Genomic DNA, 26,456 nt, shown 5'->3' on the forward strand with positions numbered 1-26,456 from the left:
AGGTGGACTCCAAGTTGTATAAATATCTCAAGGATGATCAATGGAAACAGGATGCACCTGAGCTCAATTTCGAGTCTCATAGAAAAGGGTCTGAATACTTATGTAAATAAGGTATTTCTGAGTTGTAATACATTTGCAACAATTTCTAAAAACCTGTTTTCACTTTGTTATTATGGGGTATTATGTGTAGATTTTCTAACCCTTATTTTTTTTAAACCTTTATTGTTATTAGATTCTAACCTTTATTTAAAGATTTTGCATCAAACTGTCCCCTTTTCTTTTTATGCCAGATGGTGTAGCACCATCCTTAGACATTTTATTATTTAGTTAATATATTTATTCATAAAGTATCACTGCCTCAGCCTTTCTTTAACATTAGTACAGAACCTACTATTAAAAAAGGTTTAAAAAGGCTTCTGAAGTTTGTAATTTCCACATTGAAACTTGAGACTTGATTTACCCTTATGAAAAATGTATGAACCCCTACCAAAATGTCCATTAATTATAATTTGCATCATCATTCACATTTCCTGTTGCTGCATTATTATTTTCCTGCTCTAGCAAACTGGCTCAAATTAAGATCCTCCATCTGTATATTACCTCTGTGTCATCACCATGTTCGCAACAAAGTGATGTAGAAGTAGGGGTAAACACATGAAAATCACACACACACCAAGGAACACTTGATTTGGTATTACACTGAACTATTCTTTCACATTTCACTGAAAATAACAGTGAAAATCTTTTTCTACATAGCACATTTACAAGTATACCAGTACCATTCAGATCTATAACTGGCAGAGACACGAAGCACTGATAAGATTTGAGATTTCCTCCCAGTCCTAGGAGCATCTGCACCTACACTATTCACACCCGAATGCATTAGCAACAACACAACAAATATATCTACAACAACTAGTATTTCAATATTACAGTATATGTAGATTCACTTCTGAAATGTAAATACAAACACTTGGTTTTACCCTCTAAGTGCAAATTTCAAACTTGGCACATAGAAGGATTTGATGTGTCTGAAACAAAAAAACAGGGATATCAGTAATAACATTTTTTCTATCATATTTGAATAACAAAGACCAAAGTGAGTATCTAAAAAAGGGTTTCACACTCCTATTCATGGCTGAGCTATGTACACAACATTCCACAATGCCTGAGGAAAAAAATCCATATCCATTTGCAGTAGTCTTCTCACTCCAGTGACTCCCAGCCAGCCATACGTTGCATCACTAGCAAGACTGGGTCTCAATGTGAGGTTGGACAGACTGACGCTTGGGGCACAGTATCTTAGCAAAAGCCCTTCGGAAGCTGCTGTGGCATAGAGGGTAAAGGAAAGGGTTAATACCAGAGTTCAGCCACAAGAGCCAAAACGTCACCTCGTACCAGTAGTGCTCCACACATCGCCCGCTACAGGCCGCTCGTATTATCATCGTTAGGGTGTAAGGTGCCCAGCAGATCCCGAAAATGCACACTATAATGGCCAGCGACTTGGCAATCTTCTTGTCGCGGGAGAGGCGGGAGCCCTCTGAGCTCCTGCTGGATGGCACGATGGGGGCCTGGAATTGGAGGAGCCTGGAAGTTTTCCTGCAGGAAGGGCCCTTGTTTCTCTGAATGAAGGTGTGTCCGCTGCTGGGCTCCCCACTGGAGGATGGCGACAGCTCCTCGTCCTCCTCTATCACCTCTGAAACAGCGGTTGGCTCACTCGATGATACCTTGCGAGTCTTGACAAAAAACACAGACAAGGTAGCACCCCCGTCCCTGAGACTGCCCCTGTCCCTGTGTGCCTTGGTGTCCTCCTTACGGATAGCCCTGCTCTTGTTCCTTCTCTGGATGTTCAGGTAGATGCACAGGTTGAAGAAGGTCACAGAGATAAAGGGGGTGAAGAACTCAAACGTAGACGCACTGAGTAGGAAGTACCAGGTGCAGTAGAACTCAGCGAAACACTCGTCGGCAGGGACGATGCTTTTACCCACAACCAGCTCCCAGAAGATAATGGCAGGGCCATAGAGAAGGAAGGCCAACACCCACACAGCCACCATCTTCACCACAGCATGGTGGGTCATGCTCCGCTGAGCTCTATATTTCACCTGGAAGTAGAGAAGTGAAGTGAGAAAAATAGCATACAAAACCTCACAGTAACATTTAATAATAATATCACCATATTTTTTAAAAATACAGATGTAATAAACTGCATAATCAATTCCATGTCTCTCAATACAGGTAGCCTAGTGGTTAGAGCGTTGGACTTGTAACAGAAAGGTTGCATGATTGAATCCCTGAGCTGACAAGATAAAAATCTGTCATTCTGCTCCTGAACAAGGCAGTTAACCCACTGTTCCTAGGCCGTCATTGAAAATAAGAATTTGTTCTTAACTGACTTGCCTAGTTAAATAAAGGTAAAATAAATATAAACATTTGTAAAGGTGTATTGGATCCATTACTTTAAGGCCTTATTTGGACCTATGGGGGAGGTATTATTTCCTTAGGTGATAGGATTCAAGAGCCCCTCCTCCATGGTATCTCAGTGAAGCCAGAAGAGCAGGAGAGCTTTAGGCTGAGTGTGATACTGAATAATAATACAGGAGAGTGTGGAGGCACATCTGTCTGTCTGCTCTCTCCCTCTCCTCTTCACCATTCTCTTCACCCAGGAATGAGCTTTTCACCTTCCATTTCCATTTCACCTTATCTCTCTGTTTGCTTTGTTCATCTTCACCTCCCTTTCTCTGTCCCCGATTCCCCACCTACCTCTGTCTCTCGCAGTCTTTTTCCTGGCGATCAAATAAACAACAATTGCTGAGATGTCATCAAAATCAATGTCATCAAACTGAACAACTTGACTTTGTTGTTTGTCATGGCTGCGTCTAGGTATACTGACTTTGCTGTTTGTCATGGCTGCGTCTAGGTATACTGACTTTGTTGTTTGTCATGGCTGCGTCTAGGTATACTGACTTTGTTGTTTGTCATGGCTGCGTCTAGGTATACTGACTTTGTTGTTTGTCATGGCTGCGTCTAGGTATACTGACTTTGTTGTTTGTCATGGCTGCGTCTAGGTATACTGACTTTGCTGTTTGTCATGGCTGCGTCTAGGTATACTGACTTTGTTGTTTGTCATGGCTGCGTCTAGGTATACTGACTTTGTTGTTTGTCATGGCTGCGTCTAGGTATACTGACTTTGTTGTTTGTCATGGCTGCGTCTAGGTATACTGACTTTGTTGTTTGTCATGGCTGCGTCTAGGTATACTGACTTTGTTGTTTGTCATGGCTGCGTCTAGGTATACTGACTTTGTTGTTTGTCATGGCTGCGTCTAGGTATACTGACTTTGTTGTTTGTCATGGCTGCGTCTAGGTATACTGACTTTGTTGTTTGTCATGGCTGCGTCTAGGTATACTGACTTTGTTGTTTGTCATGGCTGCGTCTAGGTATACTGACTTTGTTGTTTGTCATGGCTGCGTCTAGGTATACTGACTTTGTTGTTTGTCATGGCTGCGTCTAGGTATACTGACTTTGTTGTTTGTCATGGCTGCGTCTAGGTATACTGACTTTGTTGTTTGTCATGGCTGCGTCTAGGTATACTGACTTTGTTGTTTGTCATGGCTGCGTCTAGGTATACTGACTTTGTTGTTTGTCATGGCTGCGTCTAGGTATACTGACTTTGTTGTTTGTCATGGCTGCGTCTAGGTATACTGACTTTGTTGTTTGTCATGGCTGCGTCTAGGTATACTGACTTTGCTGTCAATCATGGAGACTGTGAGCACTGGGAGCAATAACAAGATCAAACATACACTCTACAGACAGGGGTTATTTTCCATCATTGTAACTCATTATCAAACACTACATGCAGCACTGTACTGTACTTGTTTTATTATGTATTAATATGTATTCATTGTTAATCAGGGAACCAGAAAGATATTCCGCTAGAAAACTTTACAACCACTGTAAAGTAACCTTTTAAACTTTGTATAATGTTTGAATGTAAAAAACGATATTTTATTATGATAAAATATTGTATGACACATTCACTTATGCAGCTCCAGATAAAGTATAGTGACCCTTTACATACCCAGAATCGAGAACCTACTGATACCTACCAGTCACAGATGTTCTGCATGTTCTTTACTATACATGTAGAGACTTTGAATATCTACATCAACACACTACATAAACATAGCTTTAATACTATCTGCATTTCATTCCTCTCTCAGGAAGCCATTGTGCTGATAAGCAAATGACCGAAACAGAAAATAGATTGGAGACATATTCTAAGAAAGTACATCGGACAATCAATTTTCCACCAAAACAATTGACTATTTTGCATTAAATAGTCTTCAAATCAAACAAAGTCAAACAAATTCAAGTGACCTAGCCATTGAGAGCATTGGGCCAGTAACCGAAAGGTCACTTGGTTCGAATCCCTGAGCTGACTAGGTAAAAACATCTGTTGATGTGCCTTTGCGCAATGCACTTTACCCTAATTGCTCTGGATAAAAGTGTCAGCTAAATTATGTAAATGTAAAAACTACAAAGAGCATTGATTCAAATGTGCTTTGTTTAACTTGTGAAAGTACACAGCAGCATTTACATTAGGACATAACTAGTCGACTTGCCTCCCTGAGCATGCCTCCCTGAGCATGTTCATCATAGTTTCTCCTCGTTGTTGTTTCCATGTCCTTCAGTAAACTGTTTGTAAAGACTGCCTGTTGCATGAACCCTTGGGTTCATTAATCAGTGTCTTCTGTCTAGGTGGGTGAGTGCGTATATAATAGTTCATATTAAATTGCACAAGGAAATTAAATACAGCAGTTACAAAGTGACAAAACCCCTCTAGGGTCACAATAAGGTGGCAGTCTTGCTGGTGCTGTGTAAGAAATATCAATATTTGTATTGTCATGAACAATATTGATTGGCCAAAACTAGCATTTAAGATGAATGGTTGAGAGAGATTGGGCTATGATATCATGCTTAGAGAGTGCCCCTTCATAGGGCAACAAAACTATTTAGTTATCATTACATTTCTGAATGCTCTACATAGTCACATGGAATATATATAAAGTACACACCCCTATGTATATATTTGGACAGTAAAGCTGTACTCCAGCATTTTGGATTTGACACCAAATGTTTTATATGAGGCGACAGTACAGAATGTCACCTTTTACCTTTTCATACATGTCTGTTGTATCGTTTAGAGATTAAAGCACTTTATGTATCTAGTCCCCAATTTGAAGGAGTCATAAGTATTTGGACAAATTAATTTATAGTGTATTAAATTTAGTCCAAATTTTTGTTTTTGGTCCCGTATTCCTAGCATGCAATGACTACGTCAAGCTTGGGACTCAAATGTTGGATGCATTTGCAGTTTGTTTTGTTTGTGTTTCAGATTATGGTTGTGCCCATAATAAATGAATGGTAAATCATGTATTGTGTCATTCTGAACACTTCTAAATTAATGTGGATGCTACCATAGCCGCGGGAAGTTGTTTGGGGGTGGGGGTGGGGGTGCTGCATTTTATTTTATGATGGAGGGGGGAAGGGGGTTCCCTGAGAAACAATACTTGCACTGAAGATGTCTATATCTGGTCTGCTAATACAGGACTAGTAAAGGCCAAGTGCACAACTTTTGTTAAAATATTTAAACTAAATGTACAGTATTTGAGTGTTTACCAGCATTTTCAACTTGAGTCTGATAATTATCTGTACTAAACAGTTAATCTGATATTACTTGTGGAATATGGAAATACTTGCTTGATATTTGTTTTCCAGTTTCATGAAGCACATTGAAATGCAACTTATTTCAACGTGAAAACTGAAAAGGTCTACTCATTCCTTTTCCATTAAGTGGTTTGTAAGGATGGTATATTAATACTGCACAAATACTGTTATTTGATGAAGAAAAATATTGAATTTGATGCAGATGTTTTGTGTCTTTGCCCATAGCTTTGCACCATTTGATGTGGATGTTTGAGGAAAAGGTTTGTTCTTTCTGGATTCCATTAGAATGGCAATCACAGAGAAATGGACAGGGCAACAACTCTTACAATTCCAGCTATTGAATCCTGCAAGATAATGTTCTTAATTATAAACTGGGTGGTTCGAGCCCTGAATGCTGATTGGCTGATTTGTCATACCGTATACCACAGGTGTGACAAAACATACATTTTTTACCTGTCTAATTACATTGGTAACCAGTTCATAATAGCAATAAGGCACCTCAGGGGTTTGTAGCATATGGCCAATTTACCACGTTGCATCGTGCCTAAGAACAGCCCTTAGCTGTGGTTATATTGGCCATATTCCACAACACCTCGGACCTTATTGCTTAATGATGCAACTACCTTTTGTGGCAAAGTGAAGATGCTGAAAAAATATATATTTGCGCCTACGCTACAGATGTCTATATCGGTCCACTAATACTAGTAAAGGACCAATTAGGGTTGCACATTTTGGGGAATATTCAGCTGTGGAAACTTTCCGTGGGAATATATGGGAATTAACGGATATATGTGCATATTAATATTAATACCATTTAAATGTAGATGTTTTTTGCATTTTATATATTTACCTTATAATATGGACACAGAAACAAAAACATTTTACCTTATCATGATCCACCTCTACGCAGACGACACCATTCTGTATACTTAGGCCCTCCAGGCAAGCTTCAATGCCATACAACTCTCCTTCCGTGGCCTCCAATTGCTCTTAAATACAAGTAAAACTAAATGCATGCTCTTCAACCGATCGCTACCTGAATCTGCCCGCCTGTCCAACATCACTACTCTGGACGGCTCTGACTTGGAATACGTGGACAACTACAAATACTTAGGTGTCTGGTTAGACTGTAAACTCTCCTTCCATACCCATATAAAACATCTCCAATCCAAAGTTAAATCTAGAATTGGCTTCCTATTTTGCAACAAAGCTGTCACGAGTCCGACCGAGGGTGGTTCCCCTTCCCGGGCGGGTGGCGCTCGGCGGTCGTCATCACCGGCCTATTAGCTGCCACTGATTGTTTTTCCTCCCCCTCCTTGTATGTTTAGTGGTAGCACCTGTTTATGTTTAATTAGTTTGTCTTTATTAGACAGCCGGCCCGCCTGGTTGTTGTGCGGGATTATTTTATTGTAAACCTTCGGCTCTGTTGTAGAGGTACGTGCTTAGTCGTGATTTTTTCTATTTGTACTTTCCCCCCTGTGTTTGGGAATGTTACTTTTGTGTGCACCCTGTGGTGCGTTTGGTGCTAGTAAAGACGCACAGCATTGAACTCTGTCTCCTGCATTTGACTCCACACCCACGACACCCGGAGCATTACAGAATCCCGTACCTATCAGATTGATGGAGTCAGCAGGAGCAGCAGCCAACCCTCTCCCATCGATGGAGGAACGGGTTCTCCACCACACCACCGTCCTCCATCGGATCGGATCCGCGATGGATCAGGTGATGGAGAGAATGGAAAGATGGGAGAGGAGTGGTCTCCTCTCTCCACCTTCGGCACCCACGATTCCGGACTCCCCATCTCCCGACTCCAGCACCCTCCGTCTGACGCTACCGAGGGCTTATGATGGAGCGGCGGCGGGTTGCCAGGGGTTTCTGCTTCAGCTGGAGCTATACCTGGCCACCATCAGACCCACTCCCTCAGGAGCAGAGAGGGTGAGTGTCCTCATCTCCTGCCTCACGGGTCGTGCTCTGGAGTGGGCGAACGCAGTCTGGAATGGCCCAGACTCAGCGGGAGCACTACACAGAGTTTTCCTGCCGCTTCCGTGCCGTGTTTGATCACCCTCTAGACGGCCGAGCGGTGGGAGAACGACTATTTCATCTCAGGCAGGAGAAGAGGAGCGCCCAGGATTACGCGCTGGAGTTCCGGACCTTGGCAGCCGGATCTGGGTGGAACGACAGGGCCCTTATGGACCACTACAGGTGTAGTCTCCGAGAGGACGTCCGCCGGGAGTTAGCGTGTCGGGACACCACTCTGTCACTGGATCAGCTGATCGACATGTCCATTCGACTGGATAATCTGCTGGCTGCCCGCGGGCGTTCAGAGAGGGTTCTGTGCGTTCCACCACCCAGCCCCTCCGCTCCCATTCCCATGGAGTTGGGAGGGGCTACGCCGAGGGGTACCGGAGGAGGTGGCCTTCCCTGCACCAACTGTGGTCGGAGAGGGCACACGTCTGATCGGTGCTGGGGGGGTCCGTCTGGGAGTAGAGATGGCAGGCGGAACGCTTCTCGGTCACCCCAGGTGAGTCAGCATCAAACTCACCCAGAACCCCTTGTTGGCCATATGTTTGTCTTAATCTCTTTCCTTCACTTTTTTTCCCTCTTCCCAGCATAGGGCGCTAGTCGATTCAGGCGCAGCTGGGAACTTTATGGATCGCGGACTCGCCCTTAGGTTAGGGGTTCCGCTGGTGCCGATAGATTCTCCTTTCCCCGTGCACTCCCTAGATAGCCGGCCATTAGGGTCAGGGATGATCAGGGAGACCACAGTCCCACTGGACATGGTGACGCAGGGGAATCATAGGGAGCGTATCAGTTTTTTTATTATTGATTCGCCTGCGTTTCCAGTGGTGCTGGGGACTCCCTGGTTGGCCCGGCACAATCCTAAAATTTCATGGAGACAGGGGGGTTCTCCAGGGGTAGTCAGAGGAGTGTTCTGGAAGGTGTTTGGGAGTTTCCATCGGTGCCACGTCGGTGGAGAGTCCAGACCAGGGTTCCACGGTGTGCATTCCCCCCGAGTATGCCGATTTGGCAATCGCTTTCAGTAAAGTGAAAGCGACTAAATTACCACCATATCGACCGGGAAGGGATTGTACGATAGATCTCCAAGTAGACGCTGCGCTTCCCAAGAGTCACGTGTACCCGCTGTCCCAGGAGGAAACGTTGGCAATGGAGACATATGTCACGGAGTCGCTGGGACAGGGGTACATTCGGCCCTCCATTTCACCCGTCTCCTCGAGTTTCTTTTTTGTGAGGAAAAGGAGGGAGGTTTGCGTCCGTGTATCGATTATAGAGGTCTAAACGCTATCACAGTGGGGTATAGTTACCCTCTACCTCTCATCGCTACGGCGGTGGAATCGTTCCACGGAGCGCAGTTCTTCACAAAACTGGACCTCAGGAGCGCGTATAGTCTGGTGCGTATTCGGAAGGGAGACGAGTGGAAAACCGCATTTAGTACTACATCCGACCACCAGAATCTGGAGTATATTCGGGCAGCTAGGAGACTTAACCCACGTCAGGCAAGGTGGGCCATGTTCTTCACCCGGTTCCGGTTTACTTTGTCTTATAGACCGGGCTCCCAGAACGTGAAGGCAGACGCACTGTCCCGCCTTTATGACACCGAGGAGGGGTCCACCGAACCTACTCCCATCCTTCCCGCCTCTAAGCTGGTAGCCCCAGTGGTATGGGAGGTAGACTCGGACATCGAGCGGGCGTTACGGGCTGAACCCGCGCCTCCTCAGTGTCCAGCGGGGCGAAGGTACGTGCCGCTTGGTGTTCGGGACAAACTGATTCGGTGGGCTCACGTCCTACCCTCCTCGGGTCACCCAGGGATGACGAGGACAGTGGGGAGCCTTCAGGGGAGGTATTGGTGGCCTACGTTGGTTAAGGACGTTAAGGGTTATGTCTCCTCTTGTTCAGTGTGCGCTCAGAGTAAGGCTCCTAGGCACCTTCCTAGAGGGAAGCTACAACCCCTCCCCGTTCCACAGCGGCCATGGTCACATCTGTCCATAGATTTCCTGACCGATCTCCCGCCGTCTCAGGGGAACACCGCGGTTCTAGTGATTGTGGATCGGTTTTCTAAGTCCTGCCGTCTCCTCCCGTTGCCCGGTATCCCTACAGCCCTGCAGACTGCGGAGGCATTATTTACCCATGTCTTTCGGCACTACGGGGTGCCGGAGGACATCGTTTCTGATCGGGGCCCCCAATTCACGTCTCGGGTATGGAGAGCGTTCATGGAACGCTTGGGGGTCTCTGTCAGCCTGACCTCCGGTTATCACCCCGAGAGTAATGGGCAGGTGGAGAGATTGAACCAGGAGGTGGGTAGGTTTCTGCGTTTGTATTGCCAGGATCGGCCAGGGGAGTGGGCACGATACATTCCCTGGGCTGAAATGGCTCAGAACTCACTACGCCACTCCTCTACTAACGTGTCCCCTTTTCTGTGTGTGTTGGGGTACCAGCCGGTCCTGGCACCATGGCATCAGAGCCAGACCGAGGCTCCTGCGGTGGAGGAATGGGTACAGCGCTCCAAGGAGACCTGGAGGGCCATCCAGGAATCTCTACGACAAGCGAGTGGACGGCAGAAGAGGAGTGCTGACCGCCACCGCAGTGAGGCCCCCGTGTTTGTACCGGGGGACAGGGTCTGGCTCTCGACCCGAAACCTACCTCTCCGCTTGCCCTGCCGGAAGCTGGGTCTGCAGTGTGTAGGGCCCTTTAAAGTCCTGAGGAGAATAAACAAGGTGTGTTATCGATTACAACTCCCTTCCTATTATCGTATTAACCCCTCGTTTCATGTGTCTCTCCTCAGGCCGGTGGTAGCTGGTCCCCTGCAGGACAGTGAGGTACCGGAGGTCCCTCCCCCCCCTCTGGACATCGAGGGGACCCCGGCGTACACGATCCGGGCCATTCTGGACTCAAGACGCCGGGTGAGGGGCCTGCAGTACCTCGTGGACTGGGAGGGTACGGTCCGGAGGAGAGGTGCTGGGTACCGGTGGGGGACATCTTGGATCCATCCATGTTGAGGGATTTCCATCGCCTCCATCCGGATCGCCCTGCACCTCGTCCTCCGGGCGACCTCGAGGCCGGTGTCGGCGCTGCGGGAGCGCGCGTCAGAGGGGGGTACTGTCACGAGTCCGACCGAGGGTGGTTCCCCTTCCCGGGCGGGTGGCGCTCGGCGGTCGTCATCACCGGCCTATTAGCTGCCACTGATTGTTTTTCCTCCCCCTCCTTGTATGTTTAGTGGTAGCACCTGTTTATGTTTAATTAGTTTGTCTTTATTAGACAGCCGGCCCGCCTGGTTGTTGTGCGGGATTATTTTATTGTAAACCTTCGGCTCTGTTGTAGAGGTACGTGCTTAGTCGTGATTTTTTCTATTTGTACTTTCCCCCCTGTGTTTGGGAACGTTACTTTTGTGTGCACCCTGTGGTGCGTTTGGTGCTAGTAAAGACGCACAGCATTGAACTCTGTCTCCTGCATTTGACTCCACACCCACGACACCCGGAGCATTACAAAAGCATCCTTCACTCATGTTGCCAAACATACCCTTGTAAAACTGACCATTCTACCAATCCTCGACTTTGGCGATGTCATTTACAAAATAGCCTCCAATACCCTACTCAACAAATTGGATGCAGTCTATCACAGTGCAATCCGTTTTGTCACCAAAGCCCCATATACTACCCTCCATTGCAACCTGTACGCTCTCATTGGCTGGCCCTCGCTTCATACTCGTCGCCAAACCCACTGGCTCCATGTCATCTACAAGACCCTGCTAGGTAAAGTCCCCCCTTATCTCAGCTCGCTGGTCACCATAGCATCTCTCACCTGTAGCACACGCTCCAGCAGGTATATCTCTCTATTCACCCCCAAAACCAATTCTTTCTTTGGCCGCCTCTCCTTCCAGTTCTCTGCTGCCAATGACTGGAACGAACTACAAAAATCTCTGAAACTGGAAACACTTATCTCCCTCACTAGCTTTAAGAACCAACTGTCAGAGCAGCTCACAGATTACTGCACCTGTACATAGCCCACCTATAATTTAGCCCAAACAACTACCTCTTTCCCTACTGTATTTTATTTATTTATTTATTTTGCTCCTTTGCACCCCATTATTTTTATTTCTACTTTGCACATTCTTCCATTGCAAATCTACCATACCAGTGAAAAAAAAATCATAAGTAGACAATTGCAAATGATGAAATCCTTCCAATAGAAATAAAAAAACGATTTAGTTACAAATTTAACCTTAATTAAATTAGTTGACTATCCACATGGGATGATTTCACTGAACAACAAAAGAAAGGGAATATTGAATGATCCCCAATGATCTATCGCATCTCCCAAAAACATTTTCAACATACATCTGTAAAATGATAGTCTAGAAACTATAGCTTTGGTTGTCTTCCTCTCAGGCTTCCATGTCTTCTCCCTGGACCTCCTCAATGTCCACCTCTTGAACATCAGATTCTGAGGCCTCATCTTCAATGTCACTTTCCAACCTTATTGAGGGTGGCTCATTGTCAGGCTCAAAAAGCCTCAAATTTGCTATAACTTGATGACCCTTCACATACCTAAACATTTCCTTGGCTCTCTTGTAGAGTGTATCCATTGTTTTCAGTGCCATGATGTCCTTGAGGAGCAGATTCAATGCATGAGCAGCACAGCTAATGGGTGTGATGTGAGCGTAGGACTCCTCCACTTTAGACCAAGCAGCCTTCATGTTCGCAGCATTGTTTGTCACCAGTGCAAATATCTTCTGTGGTCGAAGGTCATTGATGACTGTCTTCAGCTAATCTGCAATGTAGAGACCTGTGTGCCTGTTGTTCCTTATGTCTGTGCTCTTGAGAATACCGGTTGAGGGGTGGAGATGGTGTAGTTAATTATTACTTGCTCGCGAACATTTGACCACCCATCAGAGATGATTGTAATACAGGTTGCTTTCTCTGATTTGCTTGACCTTCACTTGACCTCTGTTGAACTCTGCATCCAGCAAATGAGTAGATAAAGCATGTCTGGTTGGAGGGGTGTATGCTGGGCGAAGAACATTCAGAAATCTCTTCCAACACACATTGCCTGTGAGCATCAGAGGTGAAACAGTTGCATACACAGCTTGAGCAAGACATTCATCATTTCTCTGACTACGTTCCTCCATTGAGTCAAAAAACTTCTGATTCCAGGAGGACCATGAGCTGTTGCTATCGATAAGGTGTCTGATTCATCATTTTCACCTCAAATAGAAGTAGAGGGACTTTTGTCAGACGTTGCTTGTTGTGAGAGCTGAAGGAATGTTATGCACTTGGCCAGATGAGTCTGCATCTTTGTTGCATTCTTCACATATGATTTGGCACAGTATTTGCAAATGTACACAGCTTTTCCTTCTACATTAGCTGCAGTGAAATGTCTCCACACATCAGATATGGCATTTGTGGGAGTAAATGAGACACACAGGTGCCTAGGGGAATTGGATACACTAAAGTAAGAGGAGACACATAGTCTATTGATCCACTTACAAAAGAAACACTACACCTTGGAGAACTGGATACACTAAAGTAAGAGGAGAGACATAGTCGGCTGACACTAGATAAGAGTATACATACAAAAGAACCATAAGCTAAATACAGGGCCAAAGAATAGGCCGGTAGAATAAAGGAAACGTATATTATTTTTAGGACAAAGAAAGGGTCCTGCCACCATTATAATCTAACTGAAAGCAGATATGGGCGTTATTGGGCGTGAACAAGCAAGAAGCCTGAACTAAAAAGATAATGGTGGCAGAAGGATAGGGGAAGTATGTTTATTTGCATATGGGTTGGACCCATATGCTATATGTGTATAAATACGGGAGCCGGGGCTTTGGGAAGGTGTGTGTTCCGCGGACCACTCCGGCTTGCTATACCTTGTATTAAAAAGCCTATTTTGATTTCACAAGTTCTTGCAAGTGTCATATTTGAACCGATTTTCCACGACACATTCTCCTGTAAAGATTAGGAAAATAAAAGTTTCAAAAACAACCAATACAATTCCATGATCAGATAAATAGTTAAGCAGTTAGATGAAACAACTCCTTTGTAAGATAAATGTTTTAAAATGAAACAGGTGAGTTAACACTCCTCAGTTAGCAGGCTTAATCAAGCTAAAACCCACATGGTAGCAAAAACTAAGTAACAGAAATTGTTAGAAATTATTTAAACACACTTTGCTGTAGGCTACTATTTACTAAATAACAAAAAACGATGTATGTCATGTACAATATATTCACCCCACCCAGTATTATAATCAAAACTTATCAGAAAGCATGTAGTCCTTGGCTCAGACAGTGTAGTAGTGTGGGCTCAATAGCATCTCATTAGTGTGAAAGATATTGAGAATCAGCTGTACATGTGATGGAAGAATGCACTGTGCCTGCAGAGGGTTGCAATTCCATTGAATTGGGGACAGTTTAACCAAAATATGCCAGAAGACCAAGAATTGCCTTGTTTATCCCACAAAAAAGGTTCACTCTTATAAACTAACTTTTTGATGAATTTAAGCAAAATTTCCAAAGTTCCCGAACATAACTTCCCATGGAAAATTTCCAGAAAATTACTGGAAATTTTCCAATTCTTTGCAACCCTAGGCCCTAGGCAGTCATGTGATTTTTATTCATTTATTATTATTATTTGTTTATTCTGATTTTCCAGGCGATGCGGCAGCTCCCCTACTTCCTGCGGCTGCTACCATGATAACAGATCCTTAATAATGATGAGTGAGAAAGTTACAGAGGCATAAATATCATACCCCCACCAAAAAATGATAATCTCCCATTATTGGTAATGGTGTGAGGTTAGCATGTTTTGGGGTATGATCTTTGTGCATCCTTAACTTTCTCAATCATCATTATTCACGTTTCATTCGTGTCTATCCATAATTATGGTAGCATCCACATTCATTTTGTTCAAAAACATTCTATACAATAAAAGTGACTCCAAAATTACAATACAATATTTACCATTCATTTCTACTGGGCACAACATAATCCGAAACACAACCAAAACAAACTGCAAATACATCCAACAAATGTGTAGAGTCACAAGCTTGATGTAGTCATCGTGTGCTAGGAATACGGGACCAAATACTACATTTTTGACTAAATGTATACACTACAAGTGAATTTGTCCAAATACTTGACACTTTCAAATAGGGGGACTAGATACAAGTGCATTGGTTTCGAAACAGTAAAACAGATGTGTATGAAAATACCTTCAAATAAAATGTGACATTCTGTACTGTCGCATCATATAAAACATTTGATCTCAAATCCAAAATGCTGGAGTATACAGACAAATGAAAAGTTTTAGCTTCACTGACCCCCCCCCCAAAAAAACATAGGGGGTATAATATTTTTTATTTATCCAGGACGTTGAGGTATTTTACAAGGGAGACCTCAATACGATTGATAAAGCAATGTCCAGTTTAGTATTCAGACCAGAGTATCCAGGGATTGCATCCCAAAAGCAGATGAAGATCAAAGAGTAGCACGCTGGTCGACAAGGACCGAGCCACTTTGTCTGGACTTCCAACAGAGCTCATTCAGAGTCAGTGCCACCGCAACACGGTGCATCCTATCAAGACACGTATTAAAGGTAGACTCAGATGAGATGAGACATGCAATACTTGGCTCTCACAGGGTCACACACAGTATCTTTACATATGCACGGGTTTGCTTCACTGGAGAATTTGAGCCTTGTGGTTCAACGCTCTTAGTTTTTGCGGAAATTGACCCATGCCGTTTACTTTCTGCATCTATGTCACGTCGCTGAGTCAACCTTTAGTCCTACTGGCAGTGACTGTCAAACCATTCTGCAGTACCTCTGTATTGGTAATGGGCCTTGTAAAGCAGTTGCGTAGTGGCAGGAGGGCCATATGAACAGTAAAACATGCAGTACCTGCATTTGAAACAGCATTTCAAATGTTACTGTGCATGTGGGTGCATGTGTGCACGTTGTGCATGCATGCCTGCATGTGGCACAGTAGCTCTCTATACTCACTGCTCTGGTGACGGAGAGGAACCGGTCATAGCTGATGAGGACTATGTTGAAGACAGAGGCAGTGCAGAGCAAGTAGTCCATGAGGAGCCACAGCTTACAGAGACCTCTGCCCAGCACCCAGCGGCCTGTCAGGTTGTACGGGATGTATACAGGGATGCAGAATGCACCTGCAAGGACACACTGTGTATAGACTGAACCCCGAACAATGTGTCCATAGCTCCATAATCAATGCCAGAATTCATTTTCACAGCAAATTAATTTCTAAACAAGCCTGCTGGCAAGTGGCAGCATTATGTGTGAAAAAGTATTGGCAGCATTGTGTGTGAAAAATTATTACCAAAGGTGTGTTGGGTTTTAATTTGCATTCATGAACCATCAATTATTCAAGAGCTCTATAAATATGTTATAAATGTCCTTGTGGAAAACCTTTTGCTAAGATTCTTTCAAAGTTAATGCAAAAAAAAACATTTCTTTACTTTCCACAATTATTGTCCATTATGATGGCACCTGACAGTGTCTTATATAGCTTAATGAACAAAAAAATGGCATTATCCCACCAGAGCCATACTAGACAGACAAATAGATTAGATAGCAGACCCACAGACAGGATAGATAAAATATATAAATAGAATAGACTACTCACCAACAAGAAAATCAGAAATGGCAAGGTTGAGGAAGAAGTAGTTGCTTTGATTTCGTAGGCTCTTGTCAACAATGAAAGCCAGGATAACAAGTGCGTTGCCAGCCACAACCACGACTACCAGAATAATCATAAGCACGGCAAGAATCACCATCATATAGCCCGGGTGAGCCCCTCCAGTTCCGTGGTCTGTCCCCGTGTAGCCGCCGGGAGTGAAGTTGGTGCTTATATTAGATTCCAGGATATTAGCACCCATAGTTAATCTTATAATAAAACCATTACACTTGCCTTCGTTATGAAACTACTAATCAATGTGATTTCCATAGATATGTTAAAAGAGACGCAGAAAAGCGAATACGAAAGTCGTCTTGAAAATGAAAGCTGACTTCTGAATAAAAGGCATTTCTTCCGACAGATTTAAAACAATATTTGTCAGTGTCTGCTGTCGTGCAGGATGACGTGATTTATCCTGTCCTCAAAGGTGACCGGGCGGGTTACGGGAGCATAGGTTCTTGTGCTACTTTTTAGTGAGCGACGCGAGCGCTTTGAATTCAGTCTGCAATGGAGAAGGGTGCGTCTATGGTATTATGGAAAACTAAATTAACCTACAGCGCGCAACAGTATATCTAGTAGGTTCTTTGTAGCGCATTTACTGTTCGCTGCCCTGCACGGGAGCAAGAATTGTCACTGAAGAGTGTAGATTGATGTGCATGGAAAACGAAACAGAATATTCTGATTGAAAAAGTATTCTACTTGGAATAAAACCATTGAATATAATGATGGCTGGATTTTTTTTTATCGAGGTAGCCTGAGAAAAGAAATCTAACACGAATTGAGAGTGTAAAATAAGGTGGTTTCATGTAGCTTTGTTTTTGTGTAGATTTTCATCCTAGAATAAAACACACAAAAAACAGGTGCACTTGACACATGGTTCCTGTCTGAGTATAGGCCTATGTCCCCAGACAGCTGGAAGCATCCCACGCTAACTCTGTAAGGGAAGTAAATTAAACTGTGGCCAAAACCATTCTGCAATTTTGCTTGACCACAGTTATGGTTAAATACTAGTGCATCAATACTGCAATGAAATGCACCTGTTCCCAGGTGGAGTGGCTTAAATGTACCATTGTTCAATAAAATAAAAAGTGCCGAATTTGGTCCGCAGACTGCCTATTAGGAAACTCTGCTCTATGGTCTCTCTGTGTACTCAGGGCCAGTTTAATGCAGGGGCTTACCGGGGCTGAAGCCCATGGGCCCAGGCCCGTGGGGGCCCAAGAGGAAAGGAAATATATAATATACTGAACAAAAATATCAAATTTGTAAGTCGCTCTGGATAAGAGCGTCTGCTAAATGACTTAAATGTAAATGTAAATAAATGCAACATGTGTTGGTCCCATGTTTCATGAGCTGAAATAAAAAAATCCAAAAATGTTCTATGCACAAAAAAAGCTTATTTCGCTCAAATTTTGTGCACAAATTTGTTTATATCCCTGTTAGTGAGAATTTCTCCTGCCATGATAATCGAGCCACCTGACAGGTGTGGCATATCAAGAAGGTGATTAAACAGCATGGTCATTGCACAGGTGCACCTTGTGCTGGGGACAGTAAAAAGCCATTTTAAAATTAGCAATTTGAAAGGCTGGTCATGGCTCACAACATCATTATCCCAGAAACCCTAGACCCAGTCCAATTTGCATACCGTCCCAAGAGATCCACAGATGATGCAATCTCTATTGCACCACACACTGCTCTTTCCCACCTGGACAAAAGGAACACCTATGTGAGAATGCTATTCATTGACTACAGTTCAGCGTTCAACAACATAGAGCCTTCAAAGCTCATAACTAAGCTAAGGACCCTGGGACTAAATACCTCCCTTTGCAACTGGATCAATGGACTTCTTAACGGACCGCCCCCAGGTGGTAAGGGTAGGTAACAACACATATGCCACACTGATCCTCAACACGGGGTTCCCTCAGGGGTGCGTGCTCTGTCCCCTCCTGTACTCCATGTTCACCCATGACTGCATGGCCAAGCACGGCTCAAACACCATCATTATGTTTCCCAATGACACAACAGTGGTAGGCCTGATCACCGACAAATATGAGACAACATATAGGGAGGAGGTCAGAGACCTGGCAGTGTGGTGCCAGGATAACAACCTCTCCCTCAACGTGATCAAGAAAAGGAGTTGATTGTGGACTATAGGAAAAGGAAGGGTGAGTACACCACCATTCTCATTGACAGGGCTGTAGTGGAGTAGATTGAGAGATTCAAGTTCCTTGGAGTCCACATCACTAACGAACTGTCATGGTCCAAACACATCAAGACAGTCGTGAAAAGGGCATCCCACGCTTACTCTTCCCTCTCAGGAGACTGAAAAGATTTGGAATGGGTCCTCAGATCCTCAAAAGGTTTTACCGCTGAACCATCAAGAGCATCCTGACTGGTTGCATCACTGCCTGGTATGGAATTTTGACTGATTAAATGTCAGGAATTGTGAAAAACTGATCTTAAATGTATTTGGCTATGGTGTATGTAAACTTCTGACTTCAACTGTATGTACAGTTGAAGTTGGAAGTTTACATACACCTCAGCCAAATACATTTAAGCTCAGTTTTTCACAATTCCTGACATTTAATACAAGTAAAAATTCCCTGTTTTAGGTCAGTTAAGATCATCACTTTATTTTATTATTATTTCATAATGCCATCTATTTTGTGAAGTGCACCAGTCCCTCCTGCAGCAAAGCACCCACACAACATGATGCTGCCACCCCTGTGGTCCACTGTTGGGATGGTGTTCTTCGGCTTGCAAGCCTCCCCCTTTTTCCTCCAAACATAACAATGGGCATTATGGCCAAATAGTTCTATTTTTGTTTCATCAGACCAGAGGACATTTATCTAAAAAGTATGATCTTTGTCCACATGGGCAGTTGCAAACCGTGTCTGGCTTTTTTATGGCAGTTTTGGAGCAGTGGCTTCTTCCTTGCTGAGCGGCCTTTCAGGTTATGTCAATATAGGACTCGTTTTACTGTGGATATAGATACTTTTGTACCTGTATCCTTCAGCATCTTCACAAGGTCCTTTAATGTTGTTCTGGGATTGATTTGCACTTTTCGCACCAAAGTACGTTAATCTCTAGGAGACCGAACGCATCTCCTTCCTGAGCGGCATGACGGCTGCGTGGTCCCATGGTGTTTATACTTGCATACTATTGTTTGTACAGATGAACTTGGGACCTTCGGGTGTTTGAACATTGCTCCCAAGGATGACCCAGACTTGTGGAGAACTACAAAATCTTTTCTGGGGTCTTGGCTGATTTGTTTTTATTTTCCCATGATGTCAAGCAACAGGCACTGAGTTTGAAGGTAGGCCTTGAAATACATCCACAGGTGCACCTCCAATTGACTCAAATTATGTCAATTAGCCTTACAGAAGCTTCTAAAGCCATGACATAATTTTCTGGAATTTTCCAAGCTGTTTAAAGGCACAGTCAACTTAGTGTATGTAAACTTCTGACCCACTGGAATTGTGATACAGTGAATTATATGGGAAATAATCTGTCTGTAAACAATTGTTGGAAGAATCACTTGTGTCATGCACAAATTAGATGTCCTAACCGACTTGCCAAAACTATATTTTCTTTACAAGAAATGTGTGGAGTGGTTGAAAAATGAGTTTTATTGACTTCAATCTACAGTGCCTTGCGAAAGTATTCGGCCCCCTTGAACTTTGTGACCTTTTGCCACATTTCAGGCTTCAAACATAAAGATATAAAACTGTATTTTTTTGTGAAGAATCAACAAGTGGGATACAATCATAAAGTGGAACGATATTATCGCTTGCACAGTGCTCCTTGGGATGTTTAAAGCTTGGGAAATCTTTTTGTATCCAAATCCGGCTTTAAACTTCTTCACAACAGTATCTCGGACCTGCCTGGTGTGTTCCTTGTTCTTCATGATGTTCTCTGTGATTCTAACGGACCTCTGAGACTATCACAGTGCAGGTGCATTTATACGGAGACTTGATTACACACAGGTGGATTGTATTTATCATCATTAGTCATTTAGGTCAACATTGGATCATTCAGAGATCCTCACTGAACTTCTGGAGAGAGTTTGCTGCACTGAAAGTAAAGGGGCTGAATAATTTTGCACGCCCAATTTTTCAGTTTTTGCACTGTTAAAAAAGTTTGAAATATCCAATAAATGTCGTTCCACTTCATGATTGTGTCCCACTTGTTGTTGATCCTTCACAAAAAAATACAGTTTTATATCTTTATGTTTGAAGCCTGAAATGTGGCAAAAGGTCGCAAAGTTCAAGGGGGCCGAATACTTTCGCAAGGCACTGTAAGTGTATGTAAACTCCCGACTTCAACTGTATATACACACTCACACACACACATACAGCATATACGAGCTGACAAGGTACAAATCTGTAGTTCTGCCCCTGAGCAAGGCAGTTAACCCACTGTTCCCTGTGCTCCGAAGGCGTGGCTGTCGATTAAGGCAGCCCCCCACACCTCGCTGATTCAGTGGGGTTGGGTTAAATGTGAAAGACACATTTCAGTTGAAGGCATTCAGTTGTACAACTGACTAGGTATCCCCCTTTCCCATATATACAACCACAGGAAGACTTAGGAGTCCACTTTCAGTGAGTGTAGACAGCCTGCTGCTTCCACTCTGCTAATCAGATGGGAGGAGGAGTAGGTAGGGGGTCCATGTGGGTAACTGGGGGGCCCTGCGTTGATTGGGTGACTGATTAATACAATTAAAATAAAGAAACTGCATAATAAATAAATCTTACTTGTCAGTTGTGTTAGTCAGGGGCTGGGCCCAAGCCCGTAGTTACGTGTTTTTATTTAAATTTTAAATCCAACCACAGGAGCCTGCTCTCAATATTCACAATTCAGCAGAGAGCATAATTTAGCCACAGGGGATCAATAGTTTATATAAGAAATGTGGTTATGACAAGCACATAGTGGTATCTGCCAAAATTAAAGAAACACCAACAGAAATGTTCTTAAAAGGGTGTTGCTGAACAGCTTCAATGCGCCTTAGCATAACATCTACAAGTGGACTTAACCCATGCAAGGAAAAAGCACCCCATACCATAAAATGTATCATTTGTTTACCCAAGTATTTCCTTTATTTTGCCAGGTATCGGTATGCCTACAGTCAGGAAGGCTGCCGTTTGGACAGCCATAGATATATAATCCATAGAAGAGTTTTGTAACCTCTTAAACTGACTTTCAAAATCCGAACGTTGCTAAACTATTTCCTGTGTTTTTTTTGTCTTGCTAACGTAGTGGTGCGCACACTAAACGATGTGGTACAGACAAGGGTCACACACTACAAGATTCTTCACTTGGTCTTGAGGATTCTAGATACCATATTGTCTCAAGAAAACAATGATCTGATTCAATTTAACGTAGCTACAACGAGCTGTGACTGAAAGCAGCCTCAGATGTTTTAATCATATATTCACGCTTGCCATATAGAGTTGAAACATCTAGCCAAAATGTTGAATTGAATAACATTGTGAACTACAGAGCTGTAACGATTTGACACTTTGGCTTTGATTAAAGGCATGAACAAACGCATACCAGTAGTAGTCATCGCTCCATCTCGAGTCCACACATTTTGGGTGATGTGAAACAACGTAATCATCTCACTGGCTTCTTCTCATGTGAGCTCTCATTGGCTATTGCTTATCACTGTTCTCAAAACATGTCGTTGCACATTTCACACTACAAGAACATTGTAGATTTTGTGCGGATAAAATCAAACATATAATATTGGGACCTCTGGGACTGCTCAAATATGAGCTCCGTAGCCCTCAGATTGCGTCTCTGAACTGCTTTACATTAAACGTGCGTTAGTGACGGCCACGCGCCCCGAGTAGGCAAAGACGTGGATTTTTGTCTCCGATCTCAAAAACTTGTCTGGGAAAGCTAAACTTCGGGGCCGAAATCGTGTAGTGTACGCACGACGTTACCCTGATAATTTGACTGTTAAACTCATGGTTACGCTATCAAAGGATGTCAGTCCTGACTTGAATGGGAACTACCATTTATGGATTTTATTTCTATGGTTGGTTTCGGCTGTCGGTTTGCCTTTTGCAGATTTCAAAATACAATCGAGGGAAAACGTATAGAAAGAAAATACCTACTGCTGAAAAGAGAACACGAATCTGTCTGTAGAACCAATAGGAAAAATGCCTCCACAACTCCCAATTTGTAGCTAACAGCAGCACCGTTTTTCAAAGTAGATCATCTTAAAATAGGCTATTGCCACGAGTGCATCAGCCATCACAATAAGTAGCGTATGGTTTCATCTTCATCATTAGTTGAGTCAGTGTGCCACTGGAAATGTTATTTGGTATCCTACTGTAGCCTATGACATACAGTGCATTCGGAAAGTATTCAGACCCCTTTACTTTTCCCACATTTTGTTACGTTAAACACTTATTCTAAAATGTATTAAGTTGTTTATTCTCCCTCATCAATCTACACACAATACCCCATAATAACAAAGCAAAAACAGGTTAAGACATTTTTGAAAATCTATTAAAAATAAAAACTTAAATATAACATTTACATAAGTATTCAGACCCTCTACTCAGTACTTTGTTGAAGCACCTTTAGCAGCGATTACAGCCTCGAGTCTTCTTGGGTATGACGCTACAAGCTTGGCATACCTGTCATTGGGGATAGCCCTATTTGATAAAAAACTAAGTCCATATTATGTCAAGAACAGCTTAAATAAGCAAAGAGAAATGACAATCCATCATTACTTTAAGACATGAAGGTCAGTCAATCCGGAACATTTCAATAACTGAACGTTTTTTCAAGTGCAGTCGCAAAAACCATCAAGCGCTATAATAAAACGGGCTCTCTTGAGGACCGCCACATGAAAGGAAGACCCAGAGTTAACTCTGCTGCAGAGGATAAGTTCATTAGAGTTGCACCTCAGTTTGCAGCCCAAATAAATGCTTCACAGAGTTCAAGTAACAGACACATCTCAGCATCAACTGTTCAGAGGAGACTGCATGAATCAGGCCTTCGTGGTTTAATTGCTGCCATGAAACCACTACTAAAGGACACCAATCATAAGAACAGACTTGCTTGGGCCAAGAAACACAAGCAATGGACATCAGACCGGTGAAAATCTGTCCTTTGGTCTGATGAGTCTAAATTTGCGATTTGTGGTTTAAAAGGCATATTTCTTTCCCCAGCCCTGTATGTGCTTCTATGGTCTCTCTGTGTAGTACTATAGACTCTCTCTATGCTCTCTACTAACACTTCCTTCCTAAAGACCCTTATGATGTTTGAGCCTCATTGGTCCACTTCAAAGAGATGAAAAATAACTGATGCATTACCATCCCTTTATTCTTTTACTCCAGGTTTCTTCATGCAAAAGTAAAATACTGATTTGATTTCCTCGCCCCAATTATGGAGATTGTTTTTACATCATAGTGAATCACCATATGAAAGGCATGTTGGATATGAAATTCAAATCAAGCATTTTCATGCAAAATGCCTCCCATCCTATTGACACTTCCCAATTGAATATATCTAATGTGTTACTACTCTTGGTTTATTGGTTTATTCAGATCCCTATTAGCTTTTGCCGAAGTAGCAGCTATTCTTCCTGGTGTCCACAAAAAAAACACAAAACAGGACATGGAACAAAACACTGATTCACTGATAGACAAGGACAGTCACACTAACTTAAAATACAACAATATACCAGCAATACAACAAGAAAAAATCTATAATAAATGTACAAACAATACAACGACAAAAAAATGTTTGTTAGTGTGTCTGTGTATGTGTGTGTTTAACCCCTCACAGTCCCCGTCAATCCATGAAATATTGTTTAATAAAACATTTTTAAAGGTAATTTTGCTATTTGCCTGAATAATTGGAGATAGAAGGGAGTTCCATGGCATCATTGCTCTGTAAAATACTGTGCTTTGCAGTGAATTCGTTTGGACTTGGGGACTGTGAAGAAATCCCTGGTGGCATATGTATGGGTGTCTGAGCTGAATGTTATTTCATTATGCAGACAATCTGGATCTTTCCTCACAGTAATACTTCTCATAAAAACTAGAAGCGAAGCAGTTCCTCTCTTGTCAACCCTCAACCAGGAGAGACTGGCATGCTTGTTGTTGATGTTAGTTCTGTGTGTGCTGCTCTGTTTGAGCCAGCTGCAGCTTTGCTAGGTCTTTCTTTGCTGCACTGTACCATATTACCAGACAGTAATCAAAATTAGGGCAAGAACAGAGACTTAACAACTAGTACAGTTGATTTGTGTAAAATAAGCAGAACATCTTTTTTATAACAGACATGCCCCTCCGCATCTTCACAACAACTTTGTCAATATGATTTGACTATTACAATTGACCATCCAATGTTATATGATTCAGCAGTCCATCAACCAGGTGGTGTGTTTACGTGTGTGTGTGTGTGTGTGCTATGGGAGACATACACTTAAACATCCTATTAGTAAGAAATACACTCAAACATATGTATGTATCGTAAAACTGACAGTAATGTGTACTGTCAGTTAATTTAAAGGTCCACTCTTATAATAATTTACTTTTGAGTCAGGAAATGAAAACGATCTATACCCTGAGAATAATAATGTTCTTGCTGCTGAAGGCCTTGGAAGTAGGCTTCACTCAGGCAAACACCATCACCAACAAGAAAAATCTCTGTTCTCCTAGAAGGCACTTAGTCAAACAGGAAACACATTAGCATGTACACAGTACACACCACAGTTGTGTGTGTGGATGGAATACTGTATTTGAAAATCATTTTCAGATCACTGGGTTTTTGCAAAAATCCATTATGCTCTCTAGTGTGCATTTCGCTGTCAGTGATTCAGCCAAAAGAGACGATCAGTTTATCATAGTAATATAATGTAATGACAGTTATTAAGTGATAACCCTGGAGAAATGGAAGAAACTATTATTATGTACAAAAATGAGATAACGTGAAATAATTACATGTTTCTTAGTGTTTGAAAATGTTTTGATATTAATATTGTTCTTTGGTCAGAAACTTCTATGCACCTATGAAAATCTACACCTATGAAATCTGTTGGATGTACATACTACCTTAAACATTTCTCCTATGGTGGCCTACATGTAATGTGTATGGAGGCCACCCAATGTCTTGTAGCCTGAGGGTTGATTGACACACCAAAAGTCAGAGAAGAGCAACAATATTGACAGGAGAGATGAGAAAAAATCTTAAAGAATAGAAGCAGCAGTGAAAAGTTGAATTGATATTCAACAGGTGTGATGGTGGATGACAAAAGCAGGGAGAAAGGTGTACATGTGCATGTGTGTGTACATGTGCATGTGTGTGTGTGTGTGTGTGTGTGTGTGTGTGTGTGTGTGTGTGTGTGTGTGTGTGTGTGTGTGTGTGTGTGTGTGTGTGTGTGTGTGTGTGTGTGTGTGTGTGTGTGTGTGTGTGTGTGTGTGAGAAAGAGATGGCTTAAAACCAATCTATATCCAAAACCTTTTTGGCAGCAAGAATGGGTCACAGTCACAAGTAGGGCTGTGGTGGTCATGAAATTTTGTCAGCCGGTTATTGTCATGCAAAAGACTGCCGGTCCACTGTAATTGACCGTTAATTAACATAAACACGTTTAGCATCTCCAGGCCTCCACACATACAAGCCGCTGATGCACCTCTTTTCAACATCTATAGACCCATTGACTTTTTCCACATTTTGTTAGGTTACAGACTTATTTTAAAATTGATTAAATTATTTTTTTCCCCACACAATACCCCATAATGACAAAGCCAAAACACTCTTAAAAAAAAAAGTTTGCTAATTTATAATCACATTTACATAAGTATTCAGACCCTTTACTAAGTACTTTGTTGAAGCACCTTTGGCAGCAATTACAGCCTCGAGTGTTCTTGGGTATGACACTACAAGCTTGGCACACCTGTATTTGGCTGTGTGCTTAGGGTCGTTGTCCTGTTGGAAGGTGAACCTTTGCCCTAGTCTGAAGTACTGAGCATGTTTTCATCAAGGATCTCTCTGTACTTAGCTC

The 26,456-nt window shown here is 42.9% G+C and overlaps 1 protein-coding gene across 1 annotated transcript; it reads right to left on the reverse strand.

Annotated features, from left to right (window-relative positions):
• Nucleotides 1-149: 149 nt before the first annotated feature.
• LOC123997523 (histamine H3 receptor-like) lies at nt 150-16,839 on the reverse strand. The gene is made up of 3 exons (XM_046301860.1): nt 16,388-16,839; nt 15,745-15,911; nt 150-2,102 (listed from the first exon to the last, which is right to left on the reverse strand). The coding sequence occupies exons 1-3, from the start codon at nt 16,638-16,640 to the stop codon at nt 1,245-1,247; spliced, it is 1,278 nt and encodes a 425-aa protein (XP_046157816.1). The 5' UTR covers nt 16,641-16,839; the 3' UTR covers nt 150-1,244.
• Nucleotides 16,840-26,456: the final 9,617 nt, after the last annotated feature.

Source organism: Oncorhynchus gorbuscha, linkage group LG15 (genome assembly GCF_021184085.1).
Source record: "Oncorhynchus gorbuscha isolate QuinsamMale2020 ecotype Even-year linkage group LG15, OgorEven_v1.0, whole genome shotgun sequence".
Classification (NCBI taxonomy): domain Eukaryota; kingdom Metazoa; phylum Chordata; class Actinopteri; order Salmoniformes; family Salmonidae; genus Oncorhynchus; species Oncorhynchus gorbuscha.

Coding starts and splice junctions, on each gene's coding strand:
- LOC123997523 (XM_046301860.1), bottom strand. CDS start 16,640: ATGGGTGCTAATATCCTGGAATCTAATATAAGCACCAACTTCACTCCC. Junction 15,912..16,387: donor CATTTCTGATTTTCTTGTTG/GTGAGTAGTCTA, acceptor GTGTCCTTGCAG/GTGCATTCTGCATCCCTGTA. Junction 2,103..15,744: donor TCCTCTCCGTCACCAGAGCA/GTGAGTATAGAG, acceptor CTCTACTTCCAG/GTGAAATATAGAGCTCAGCG.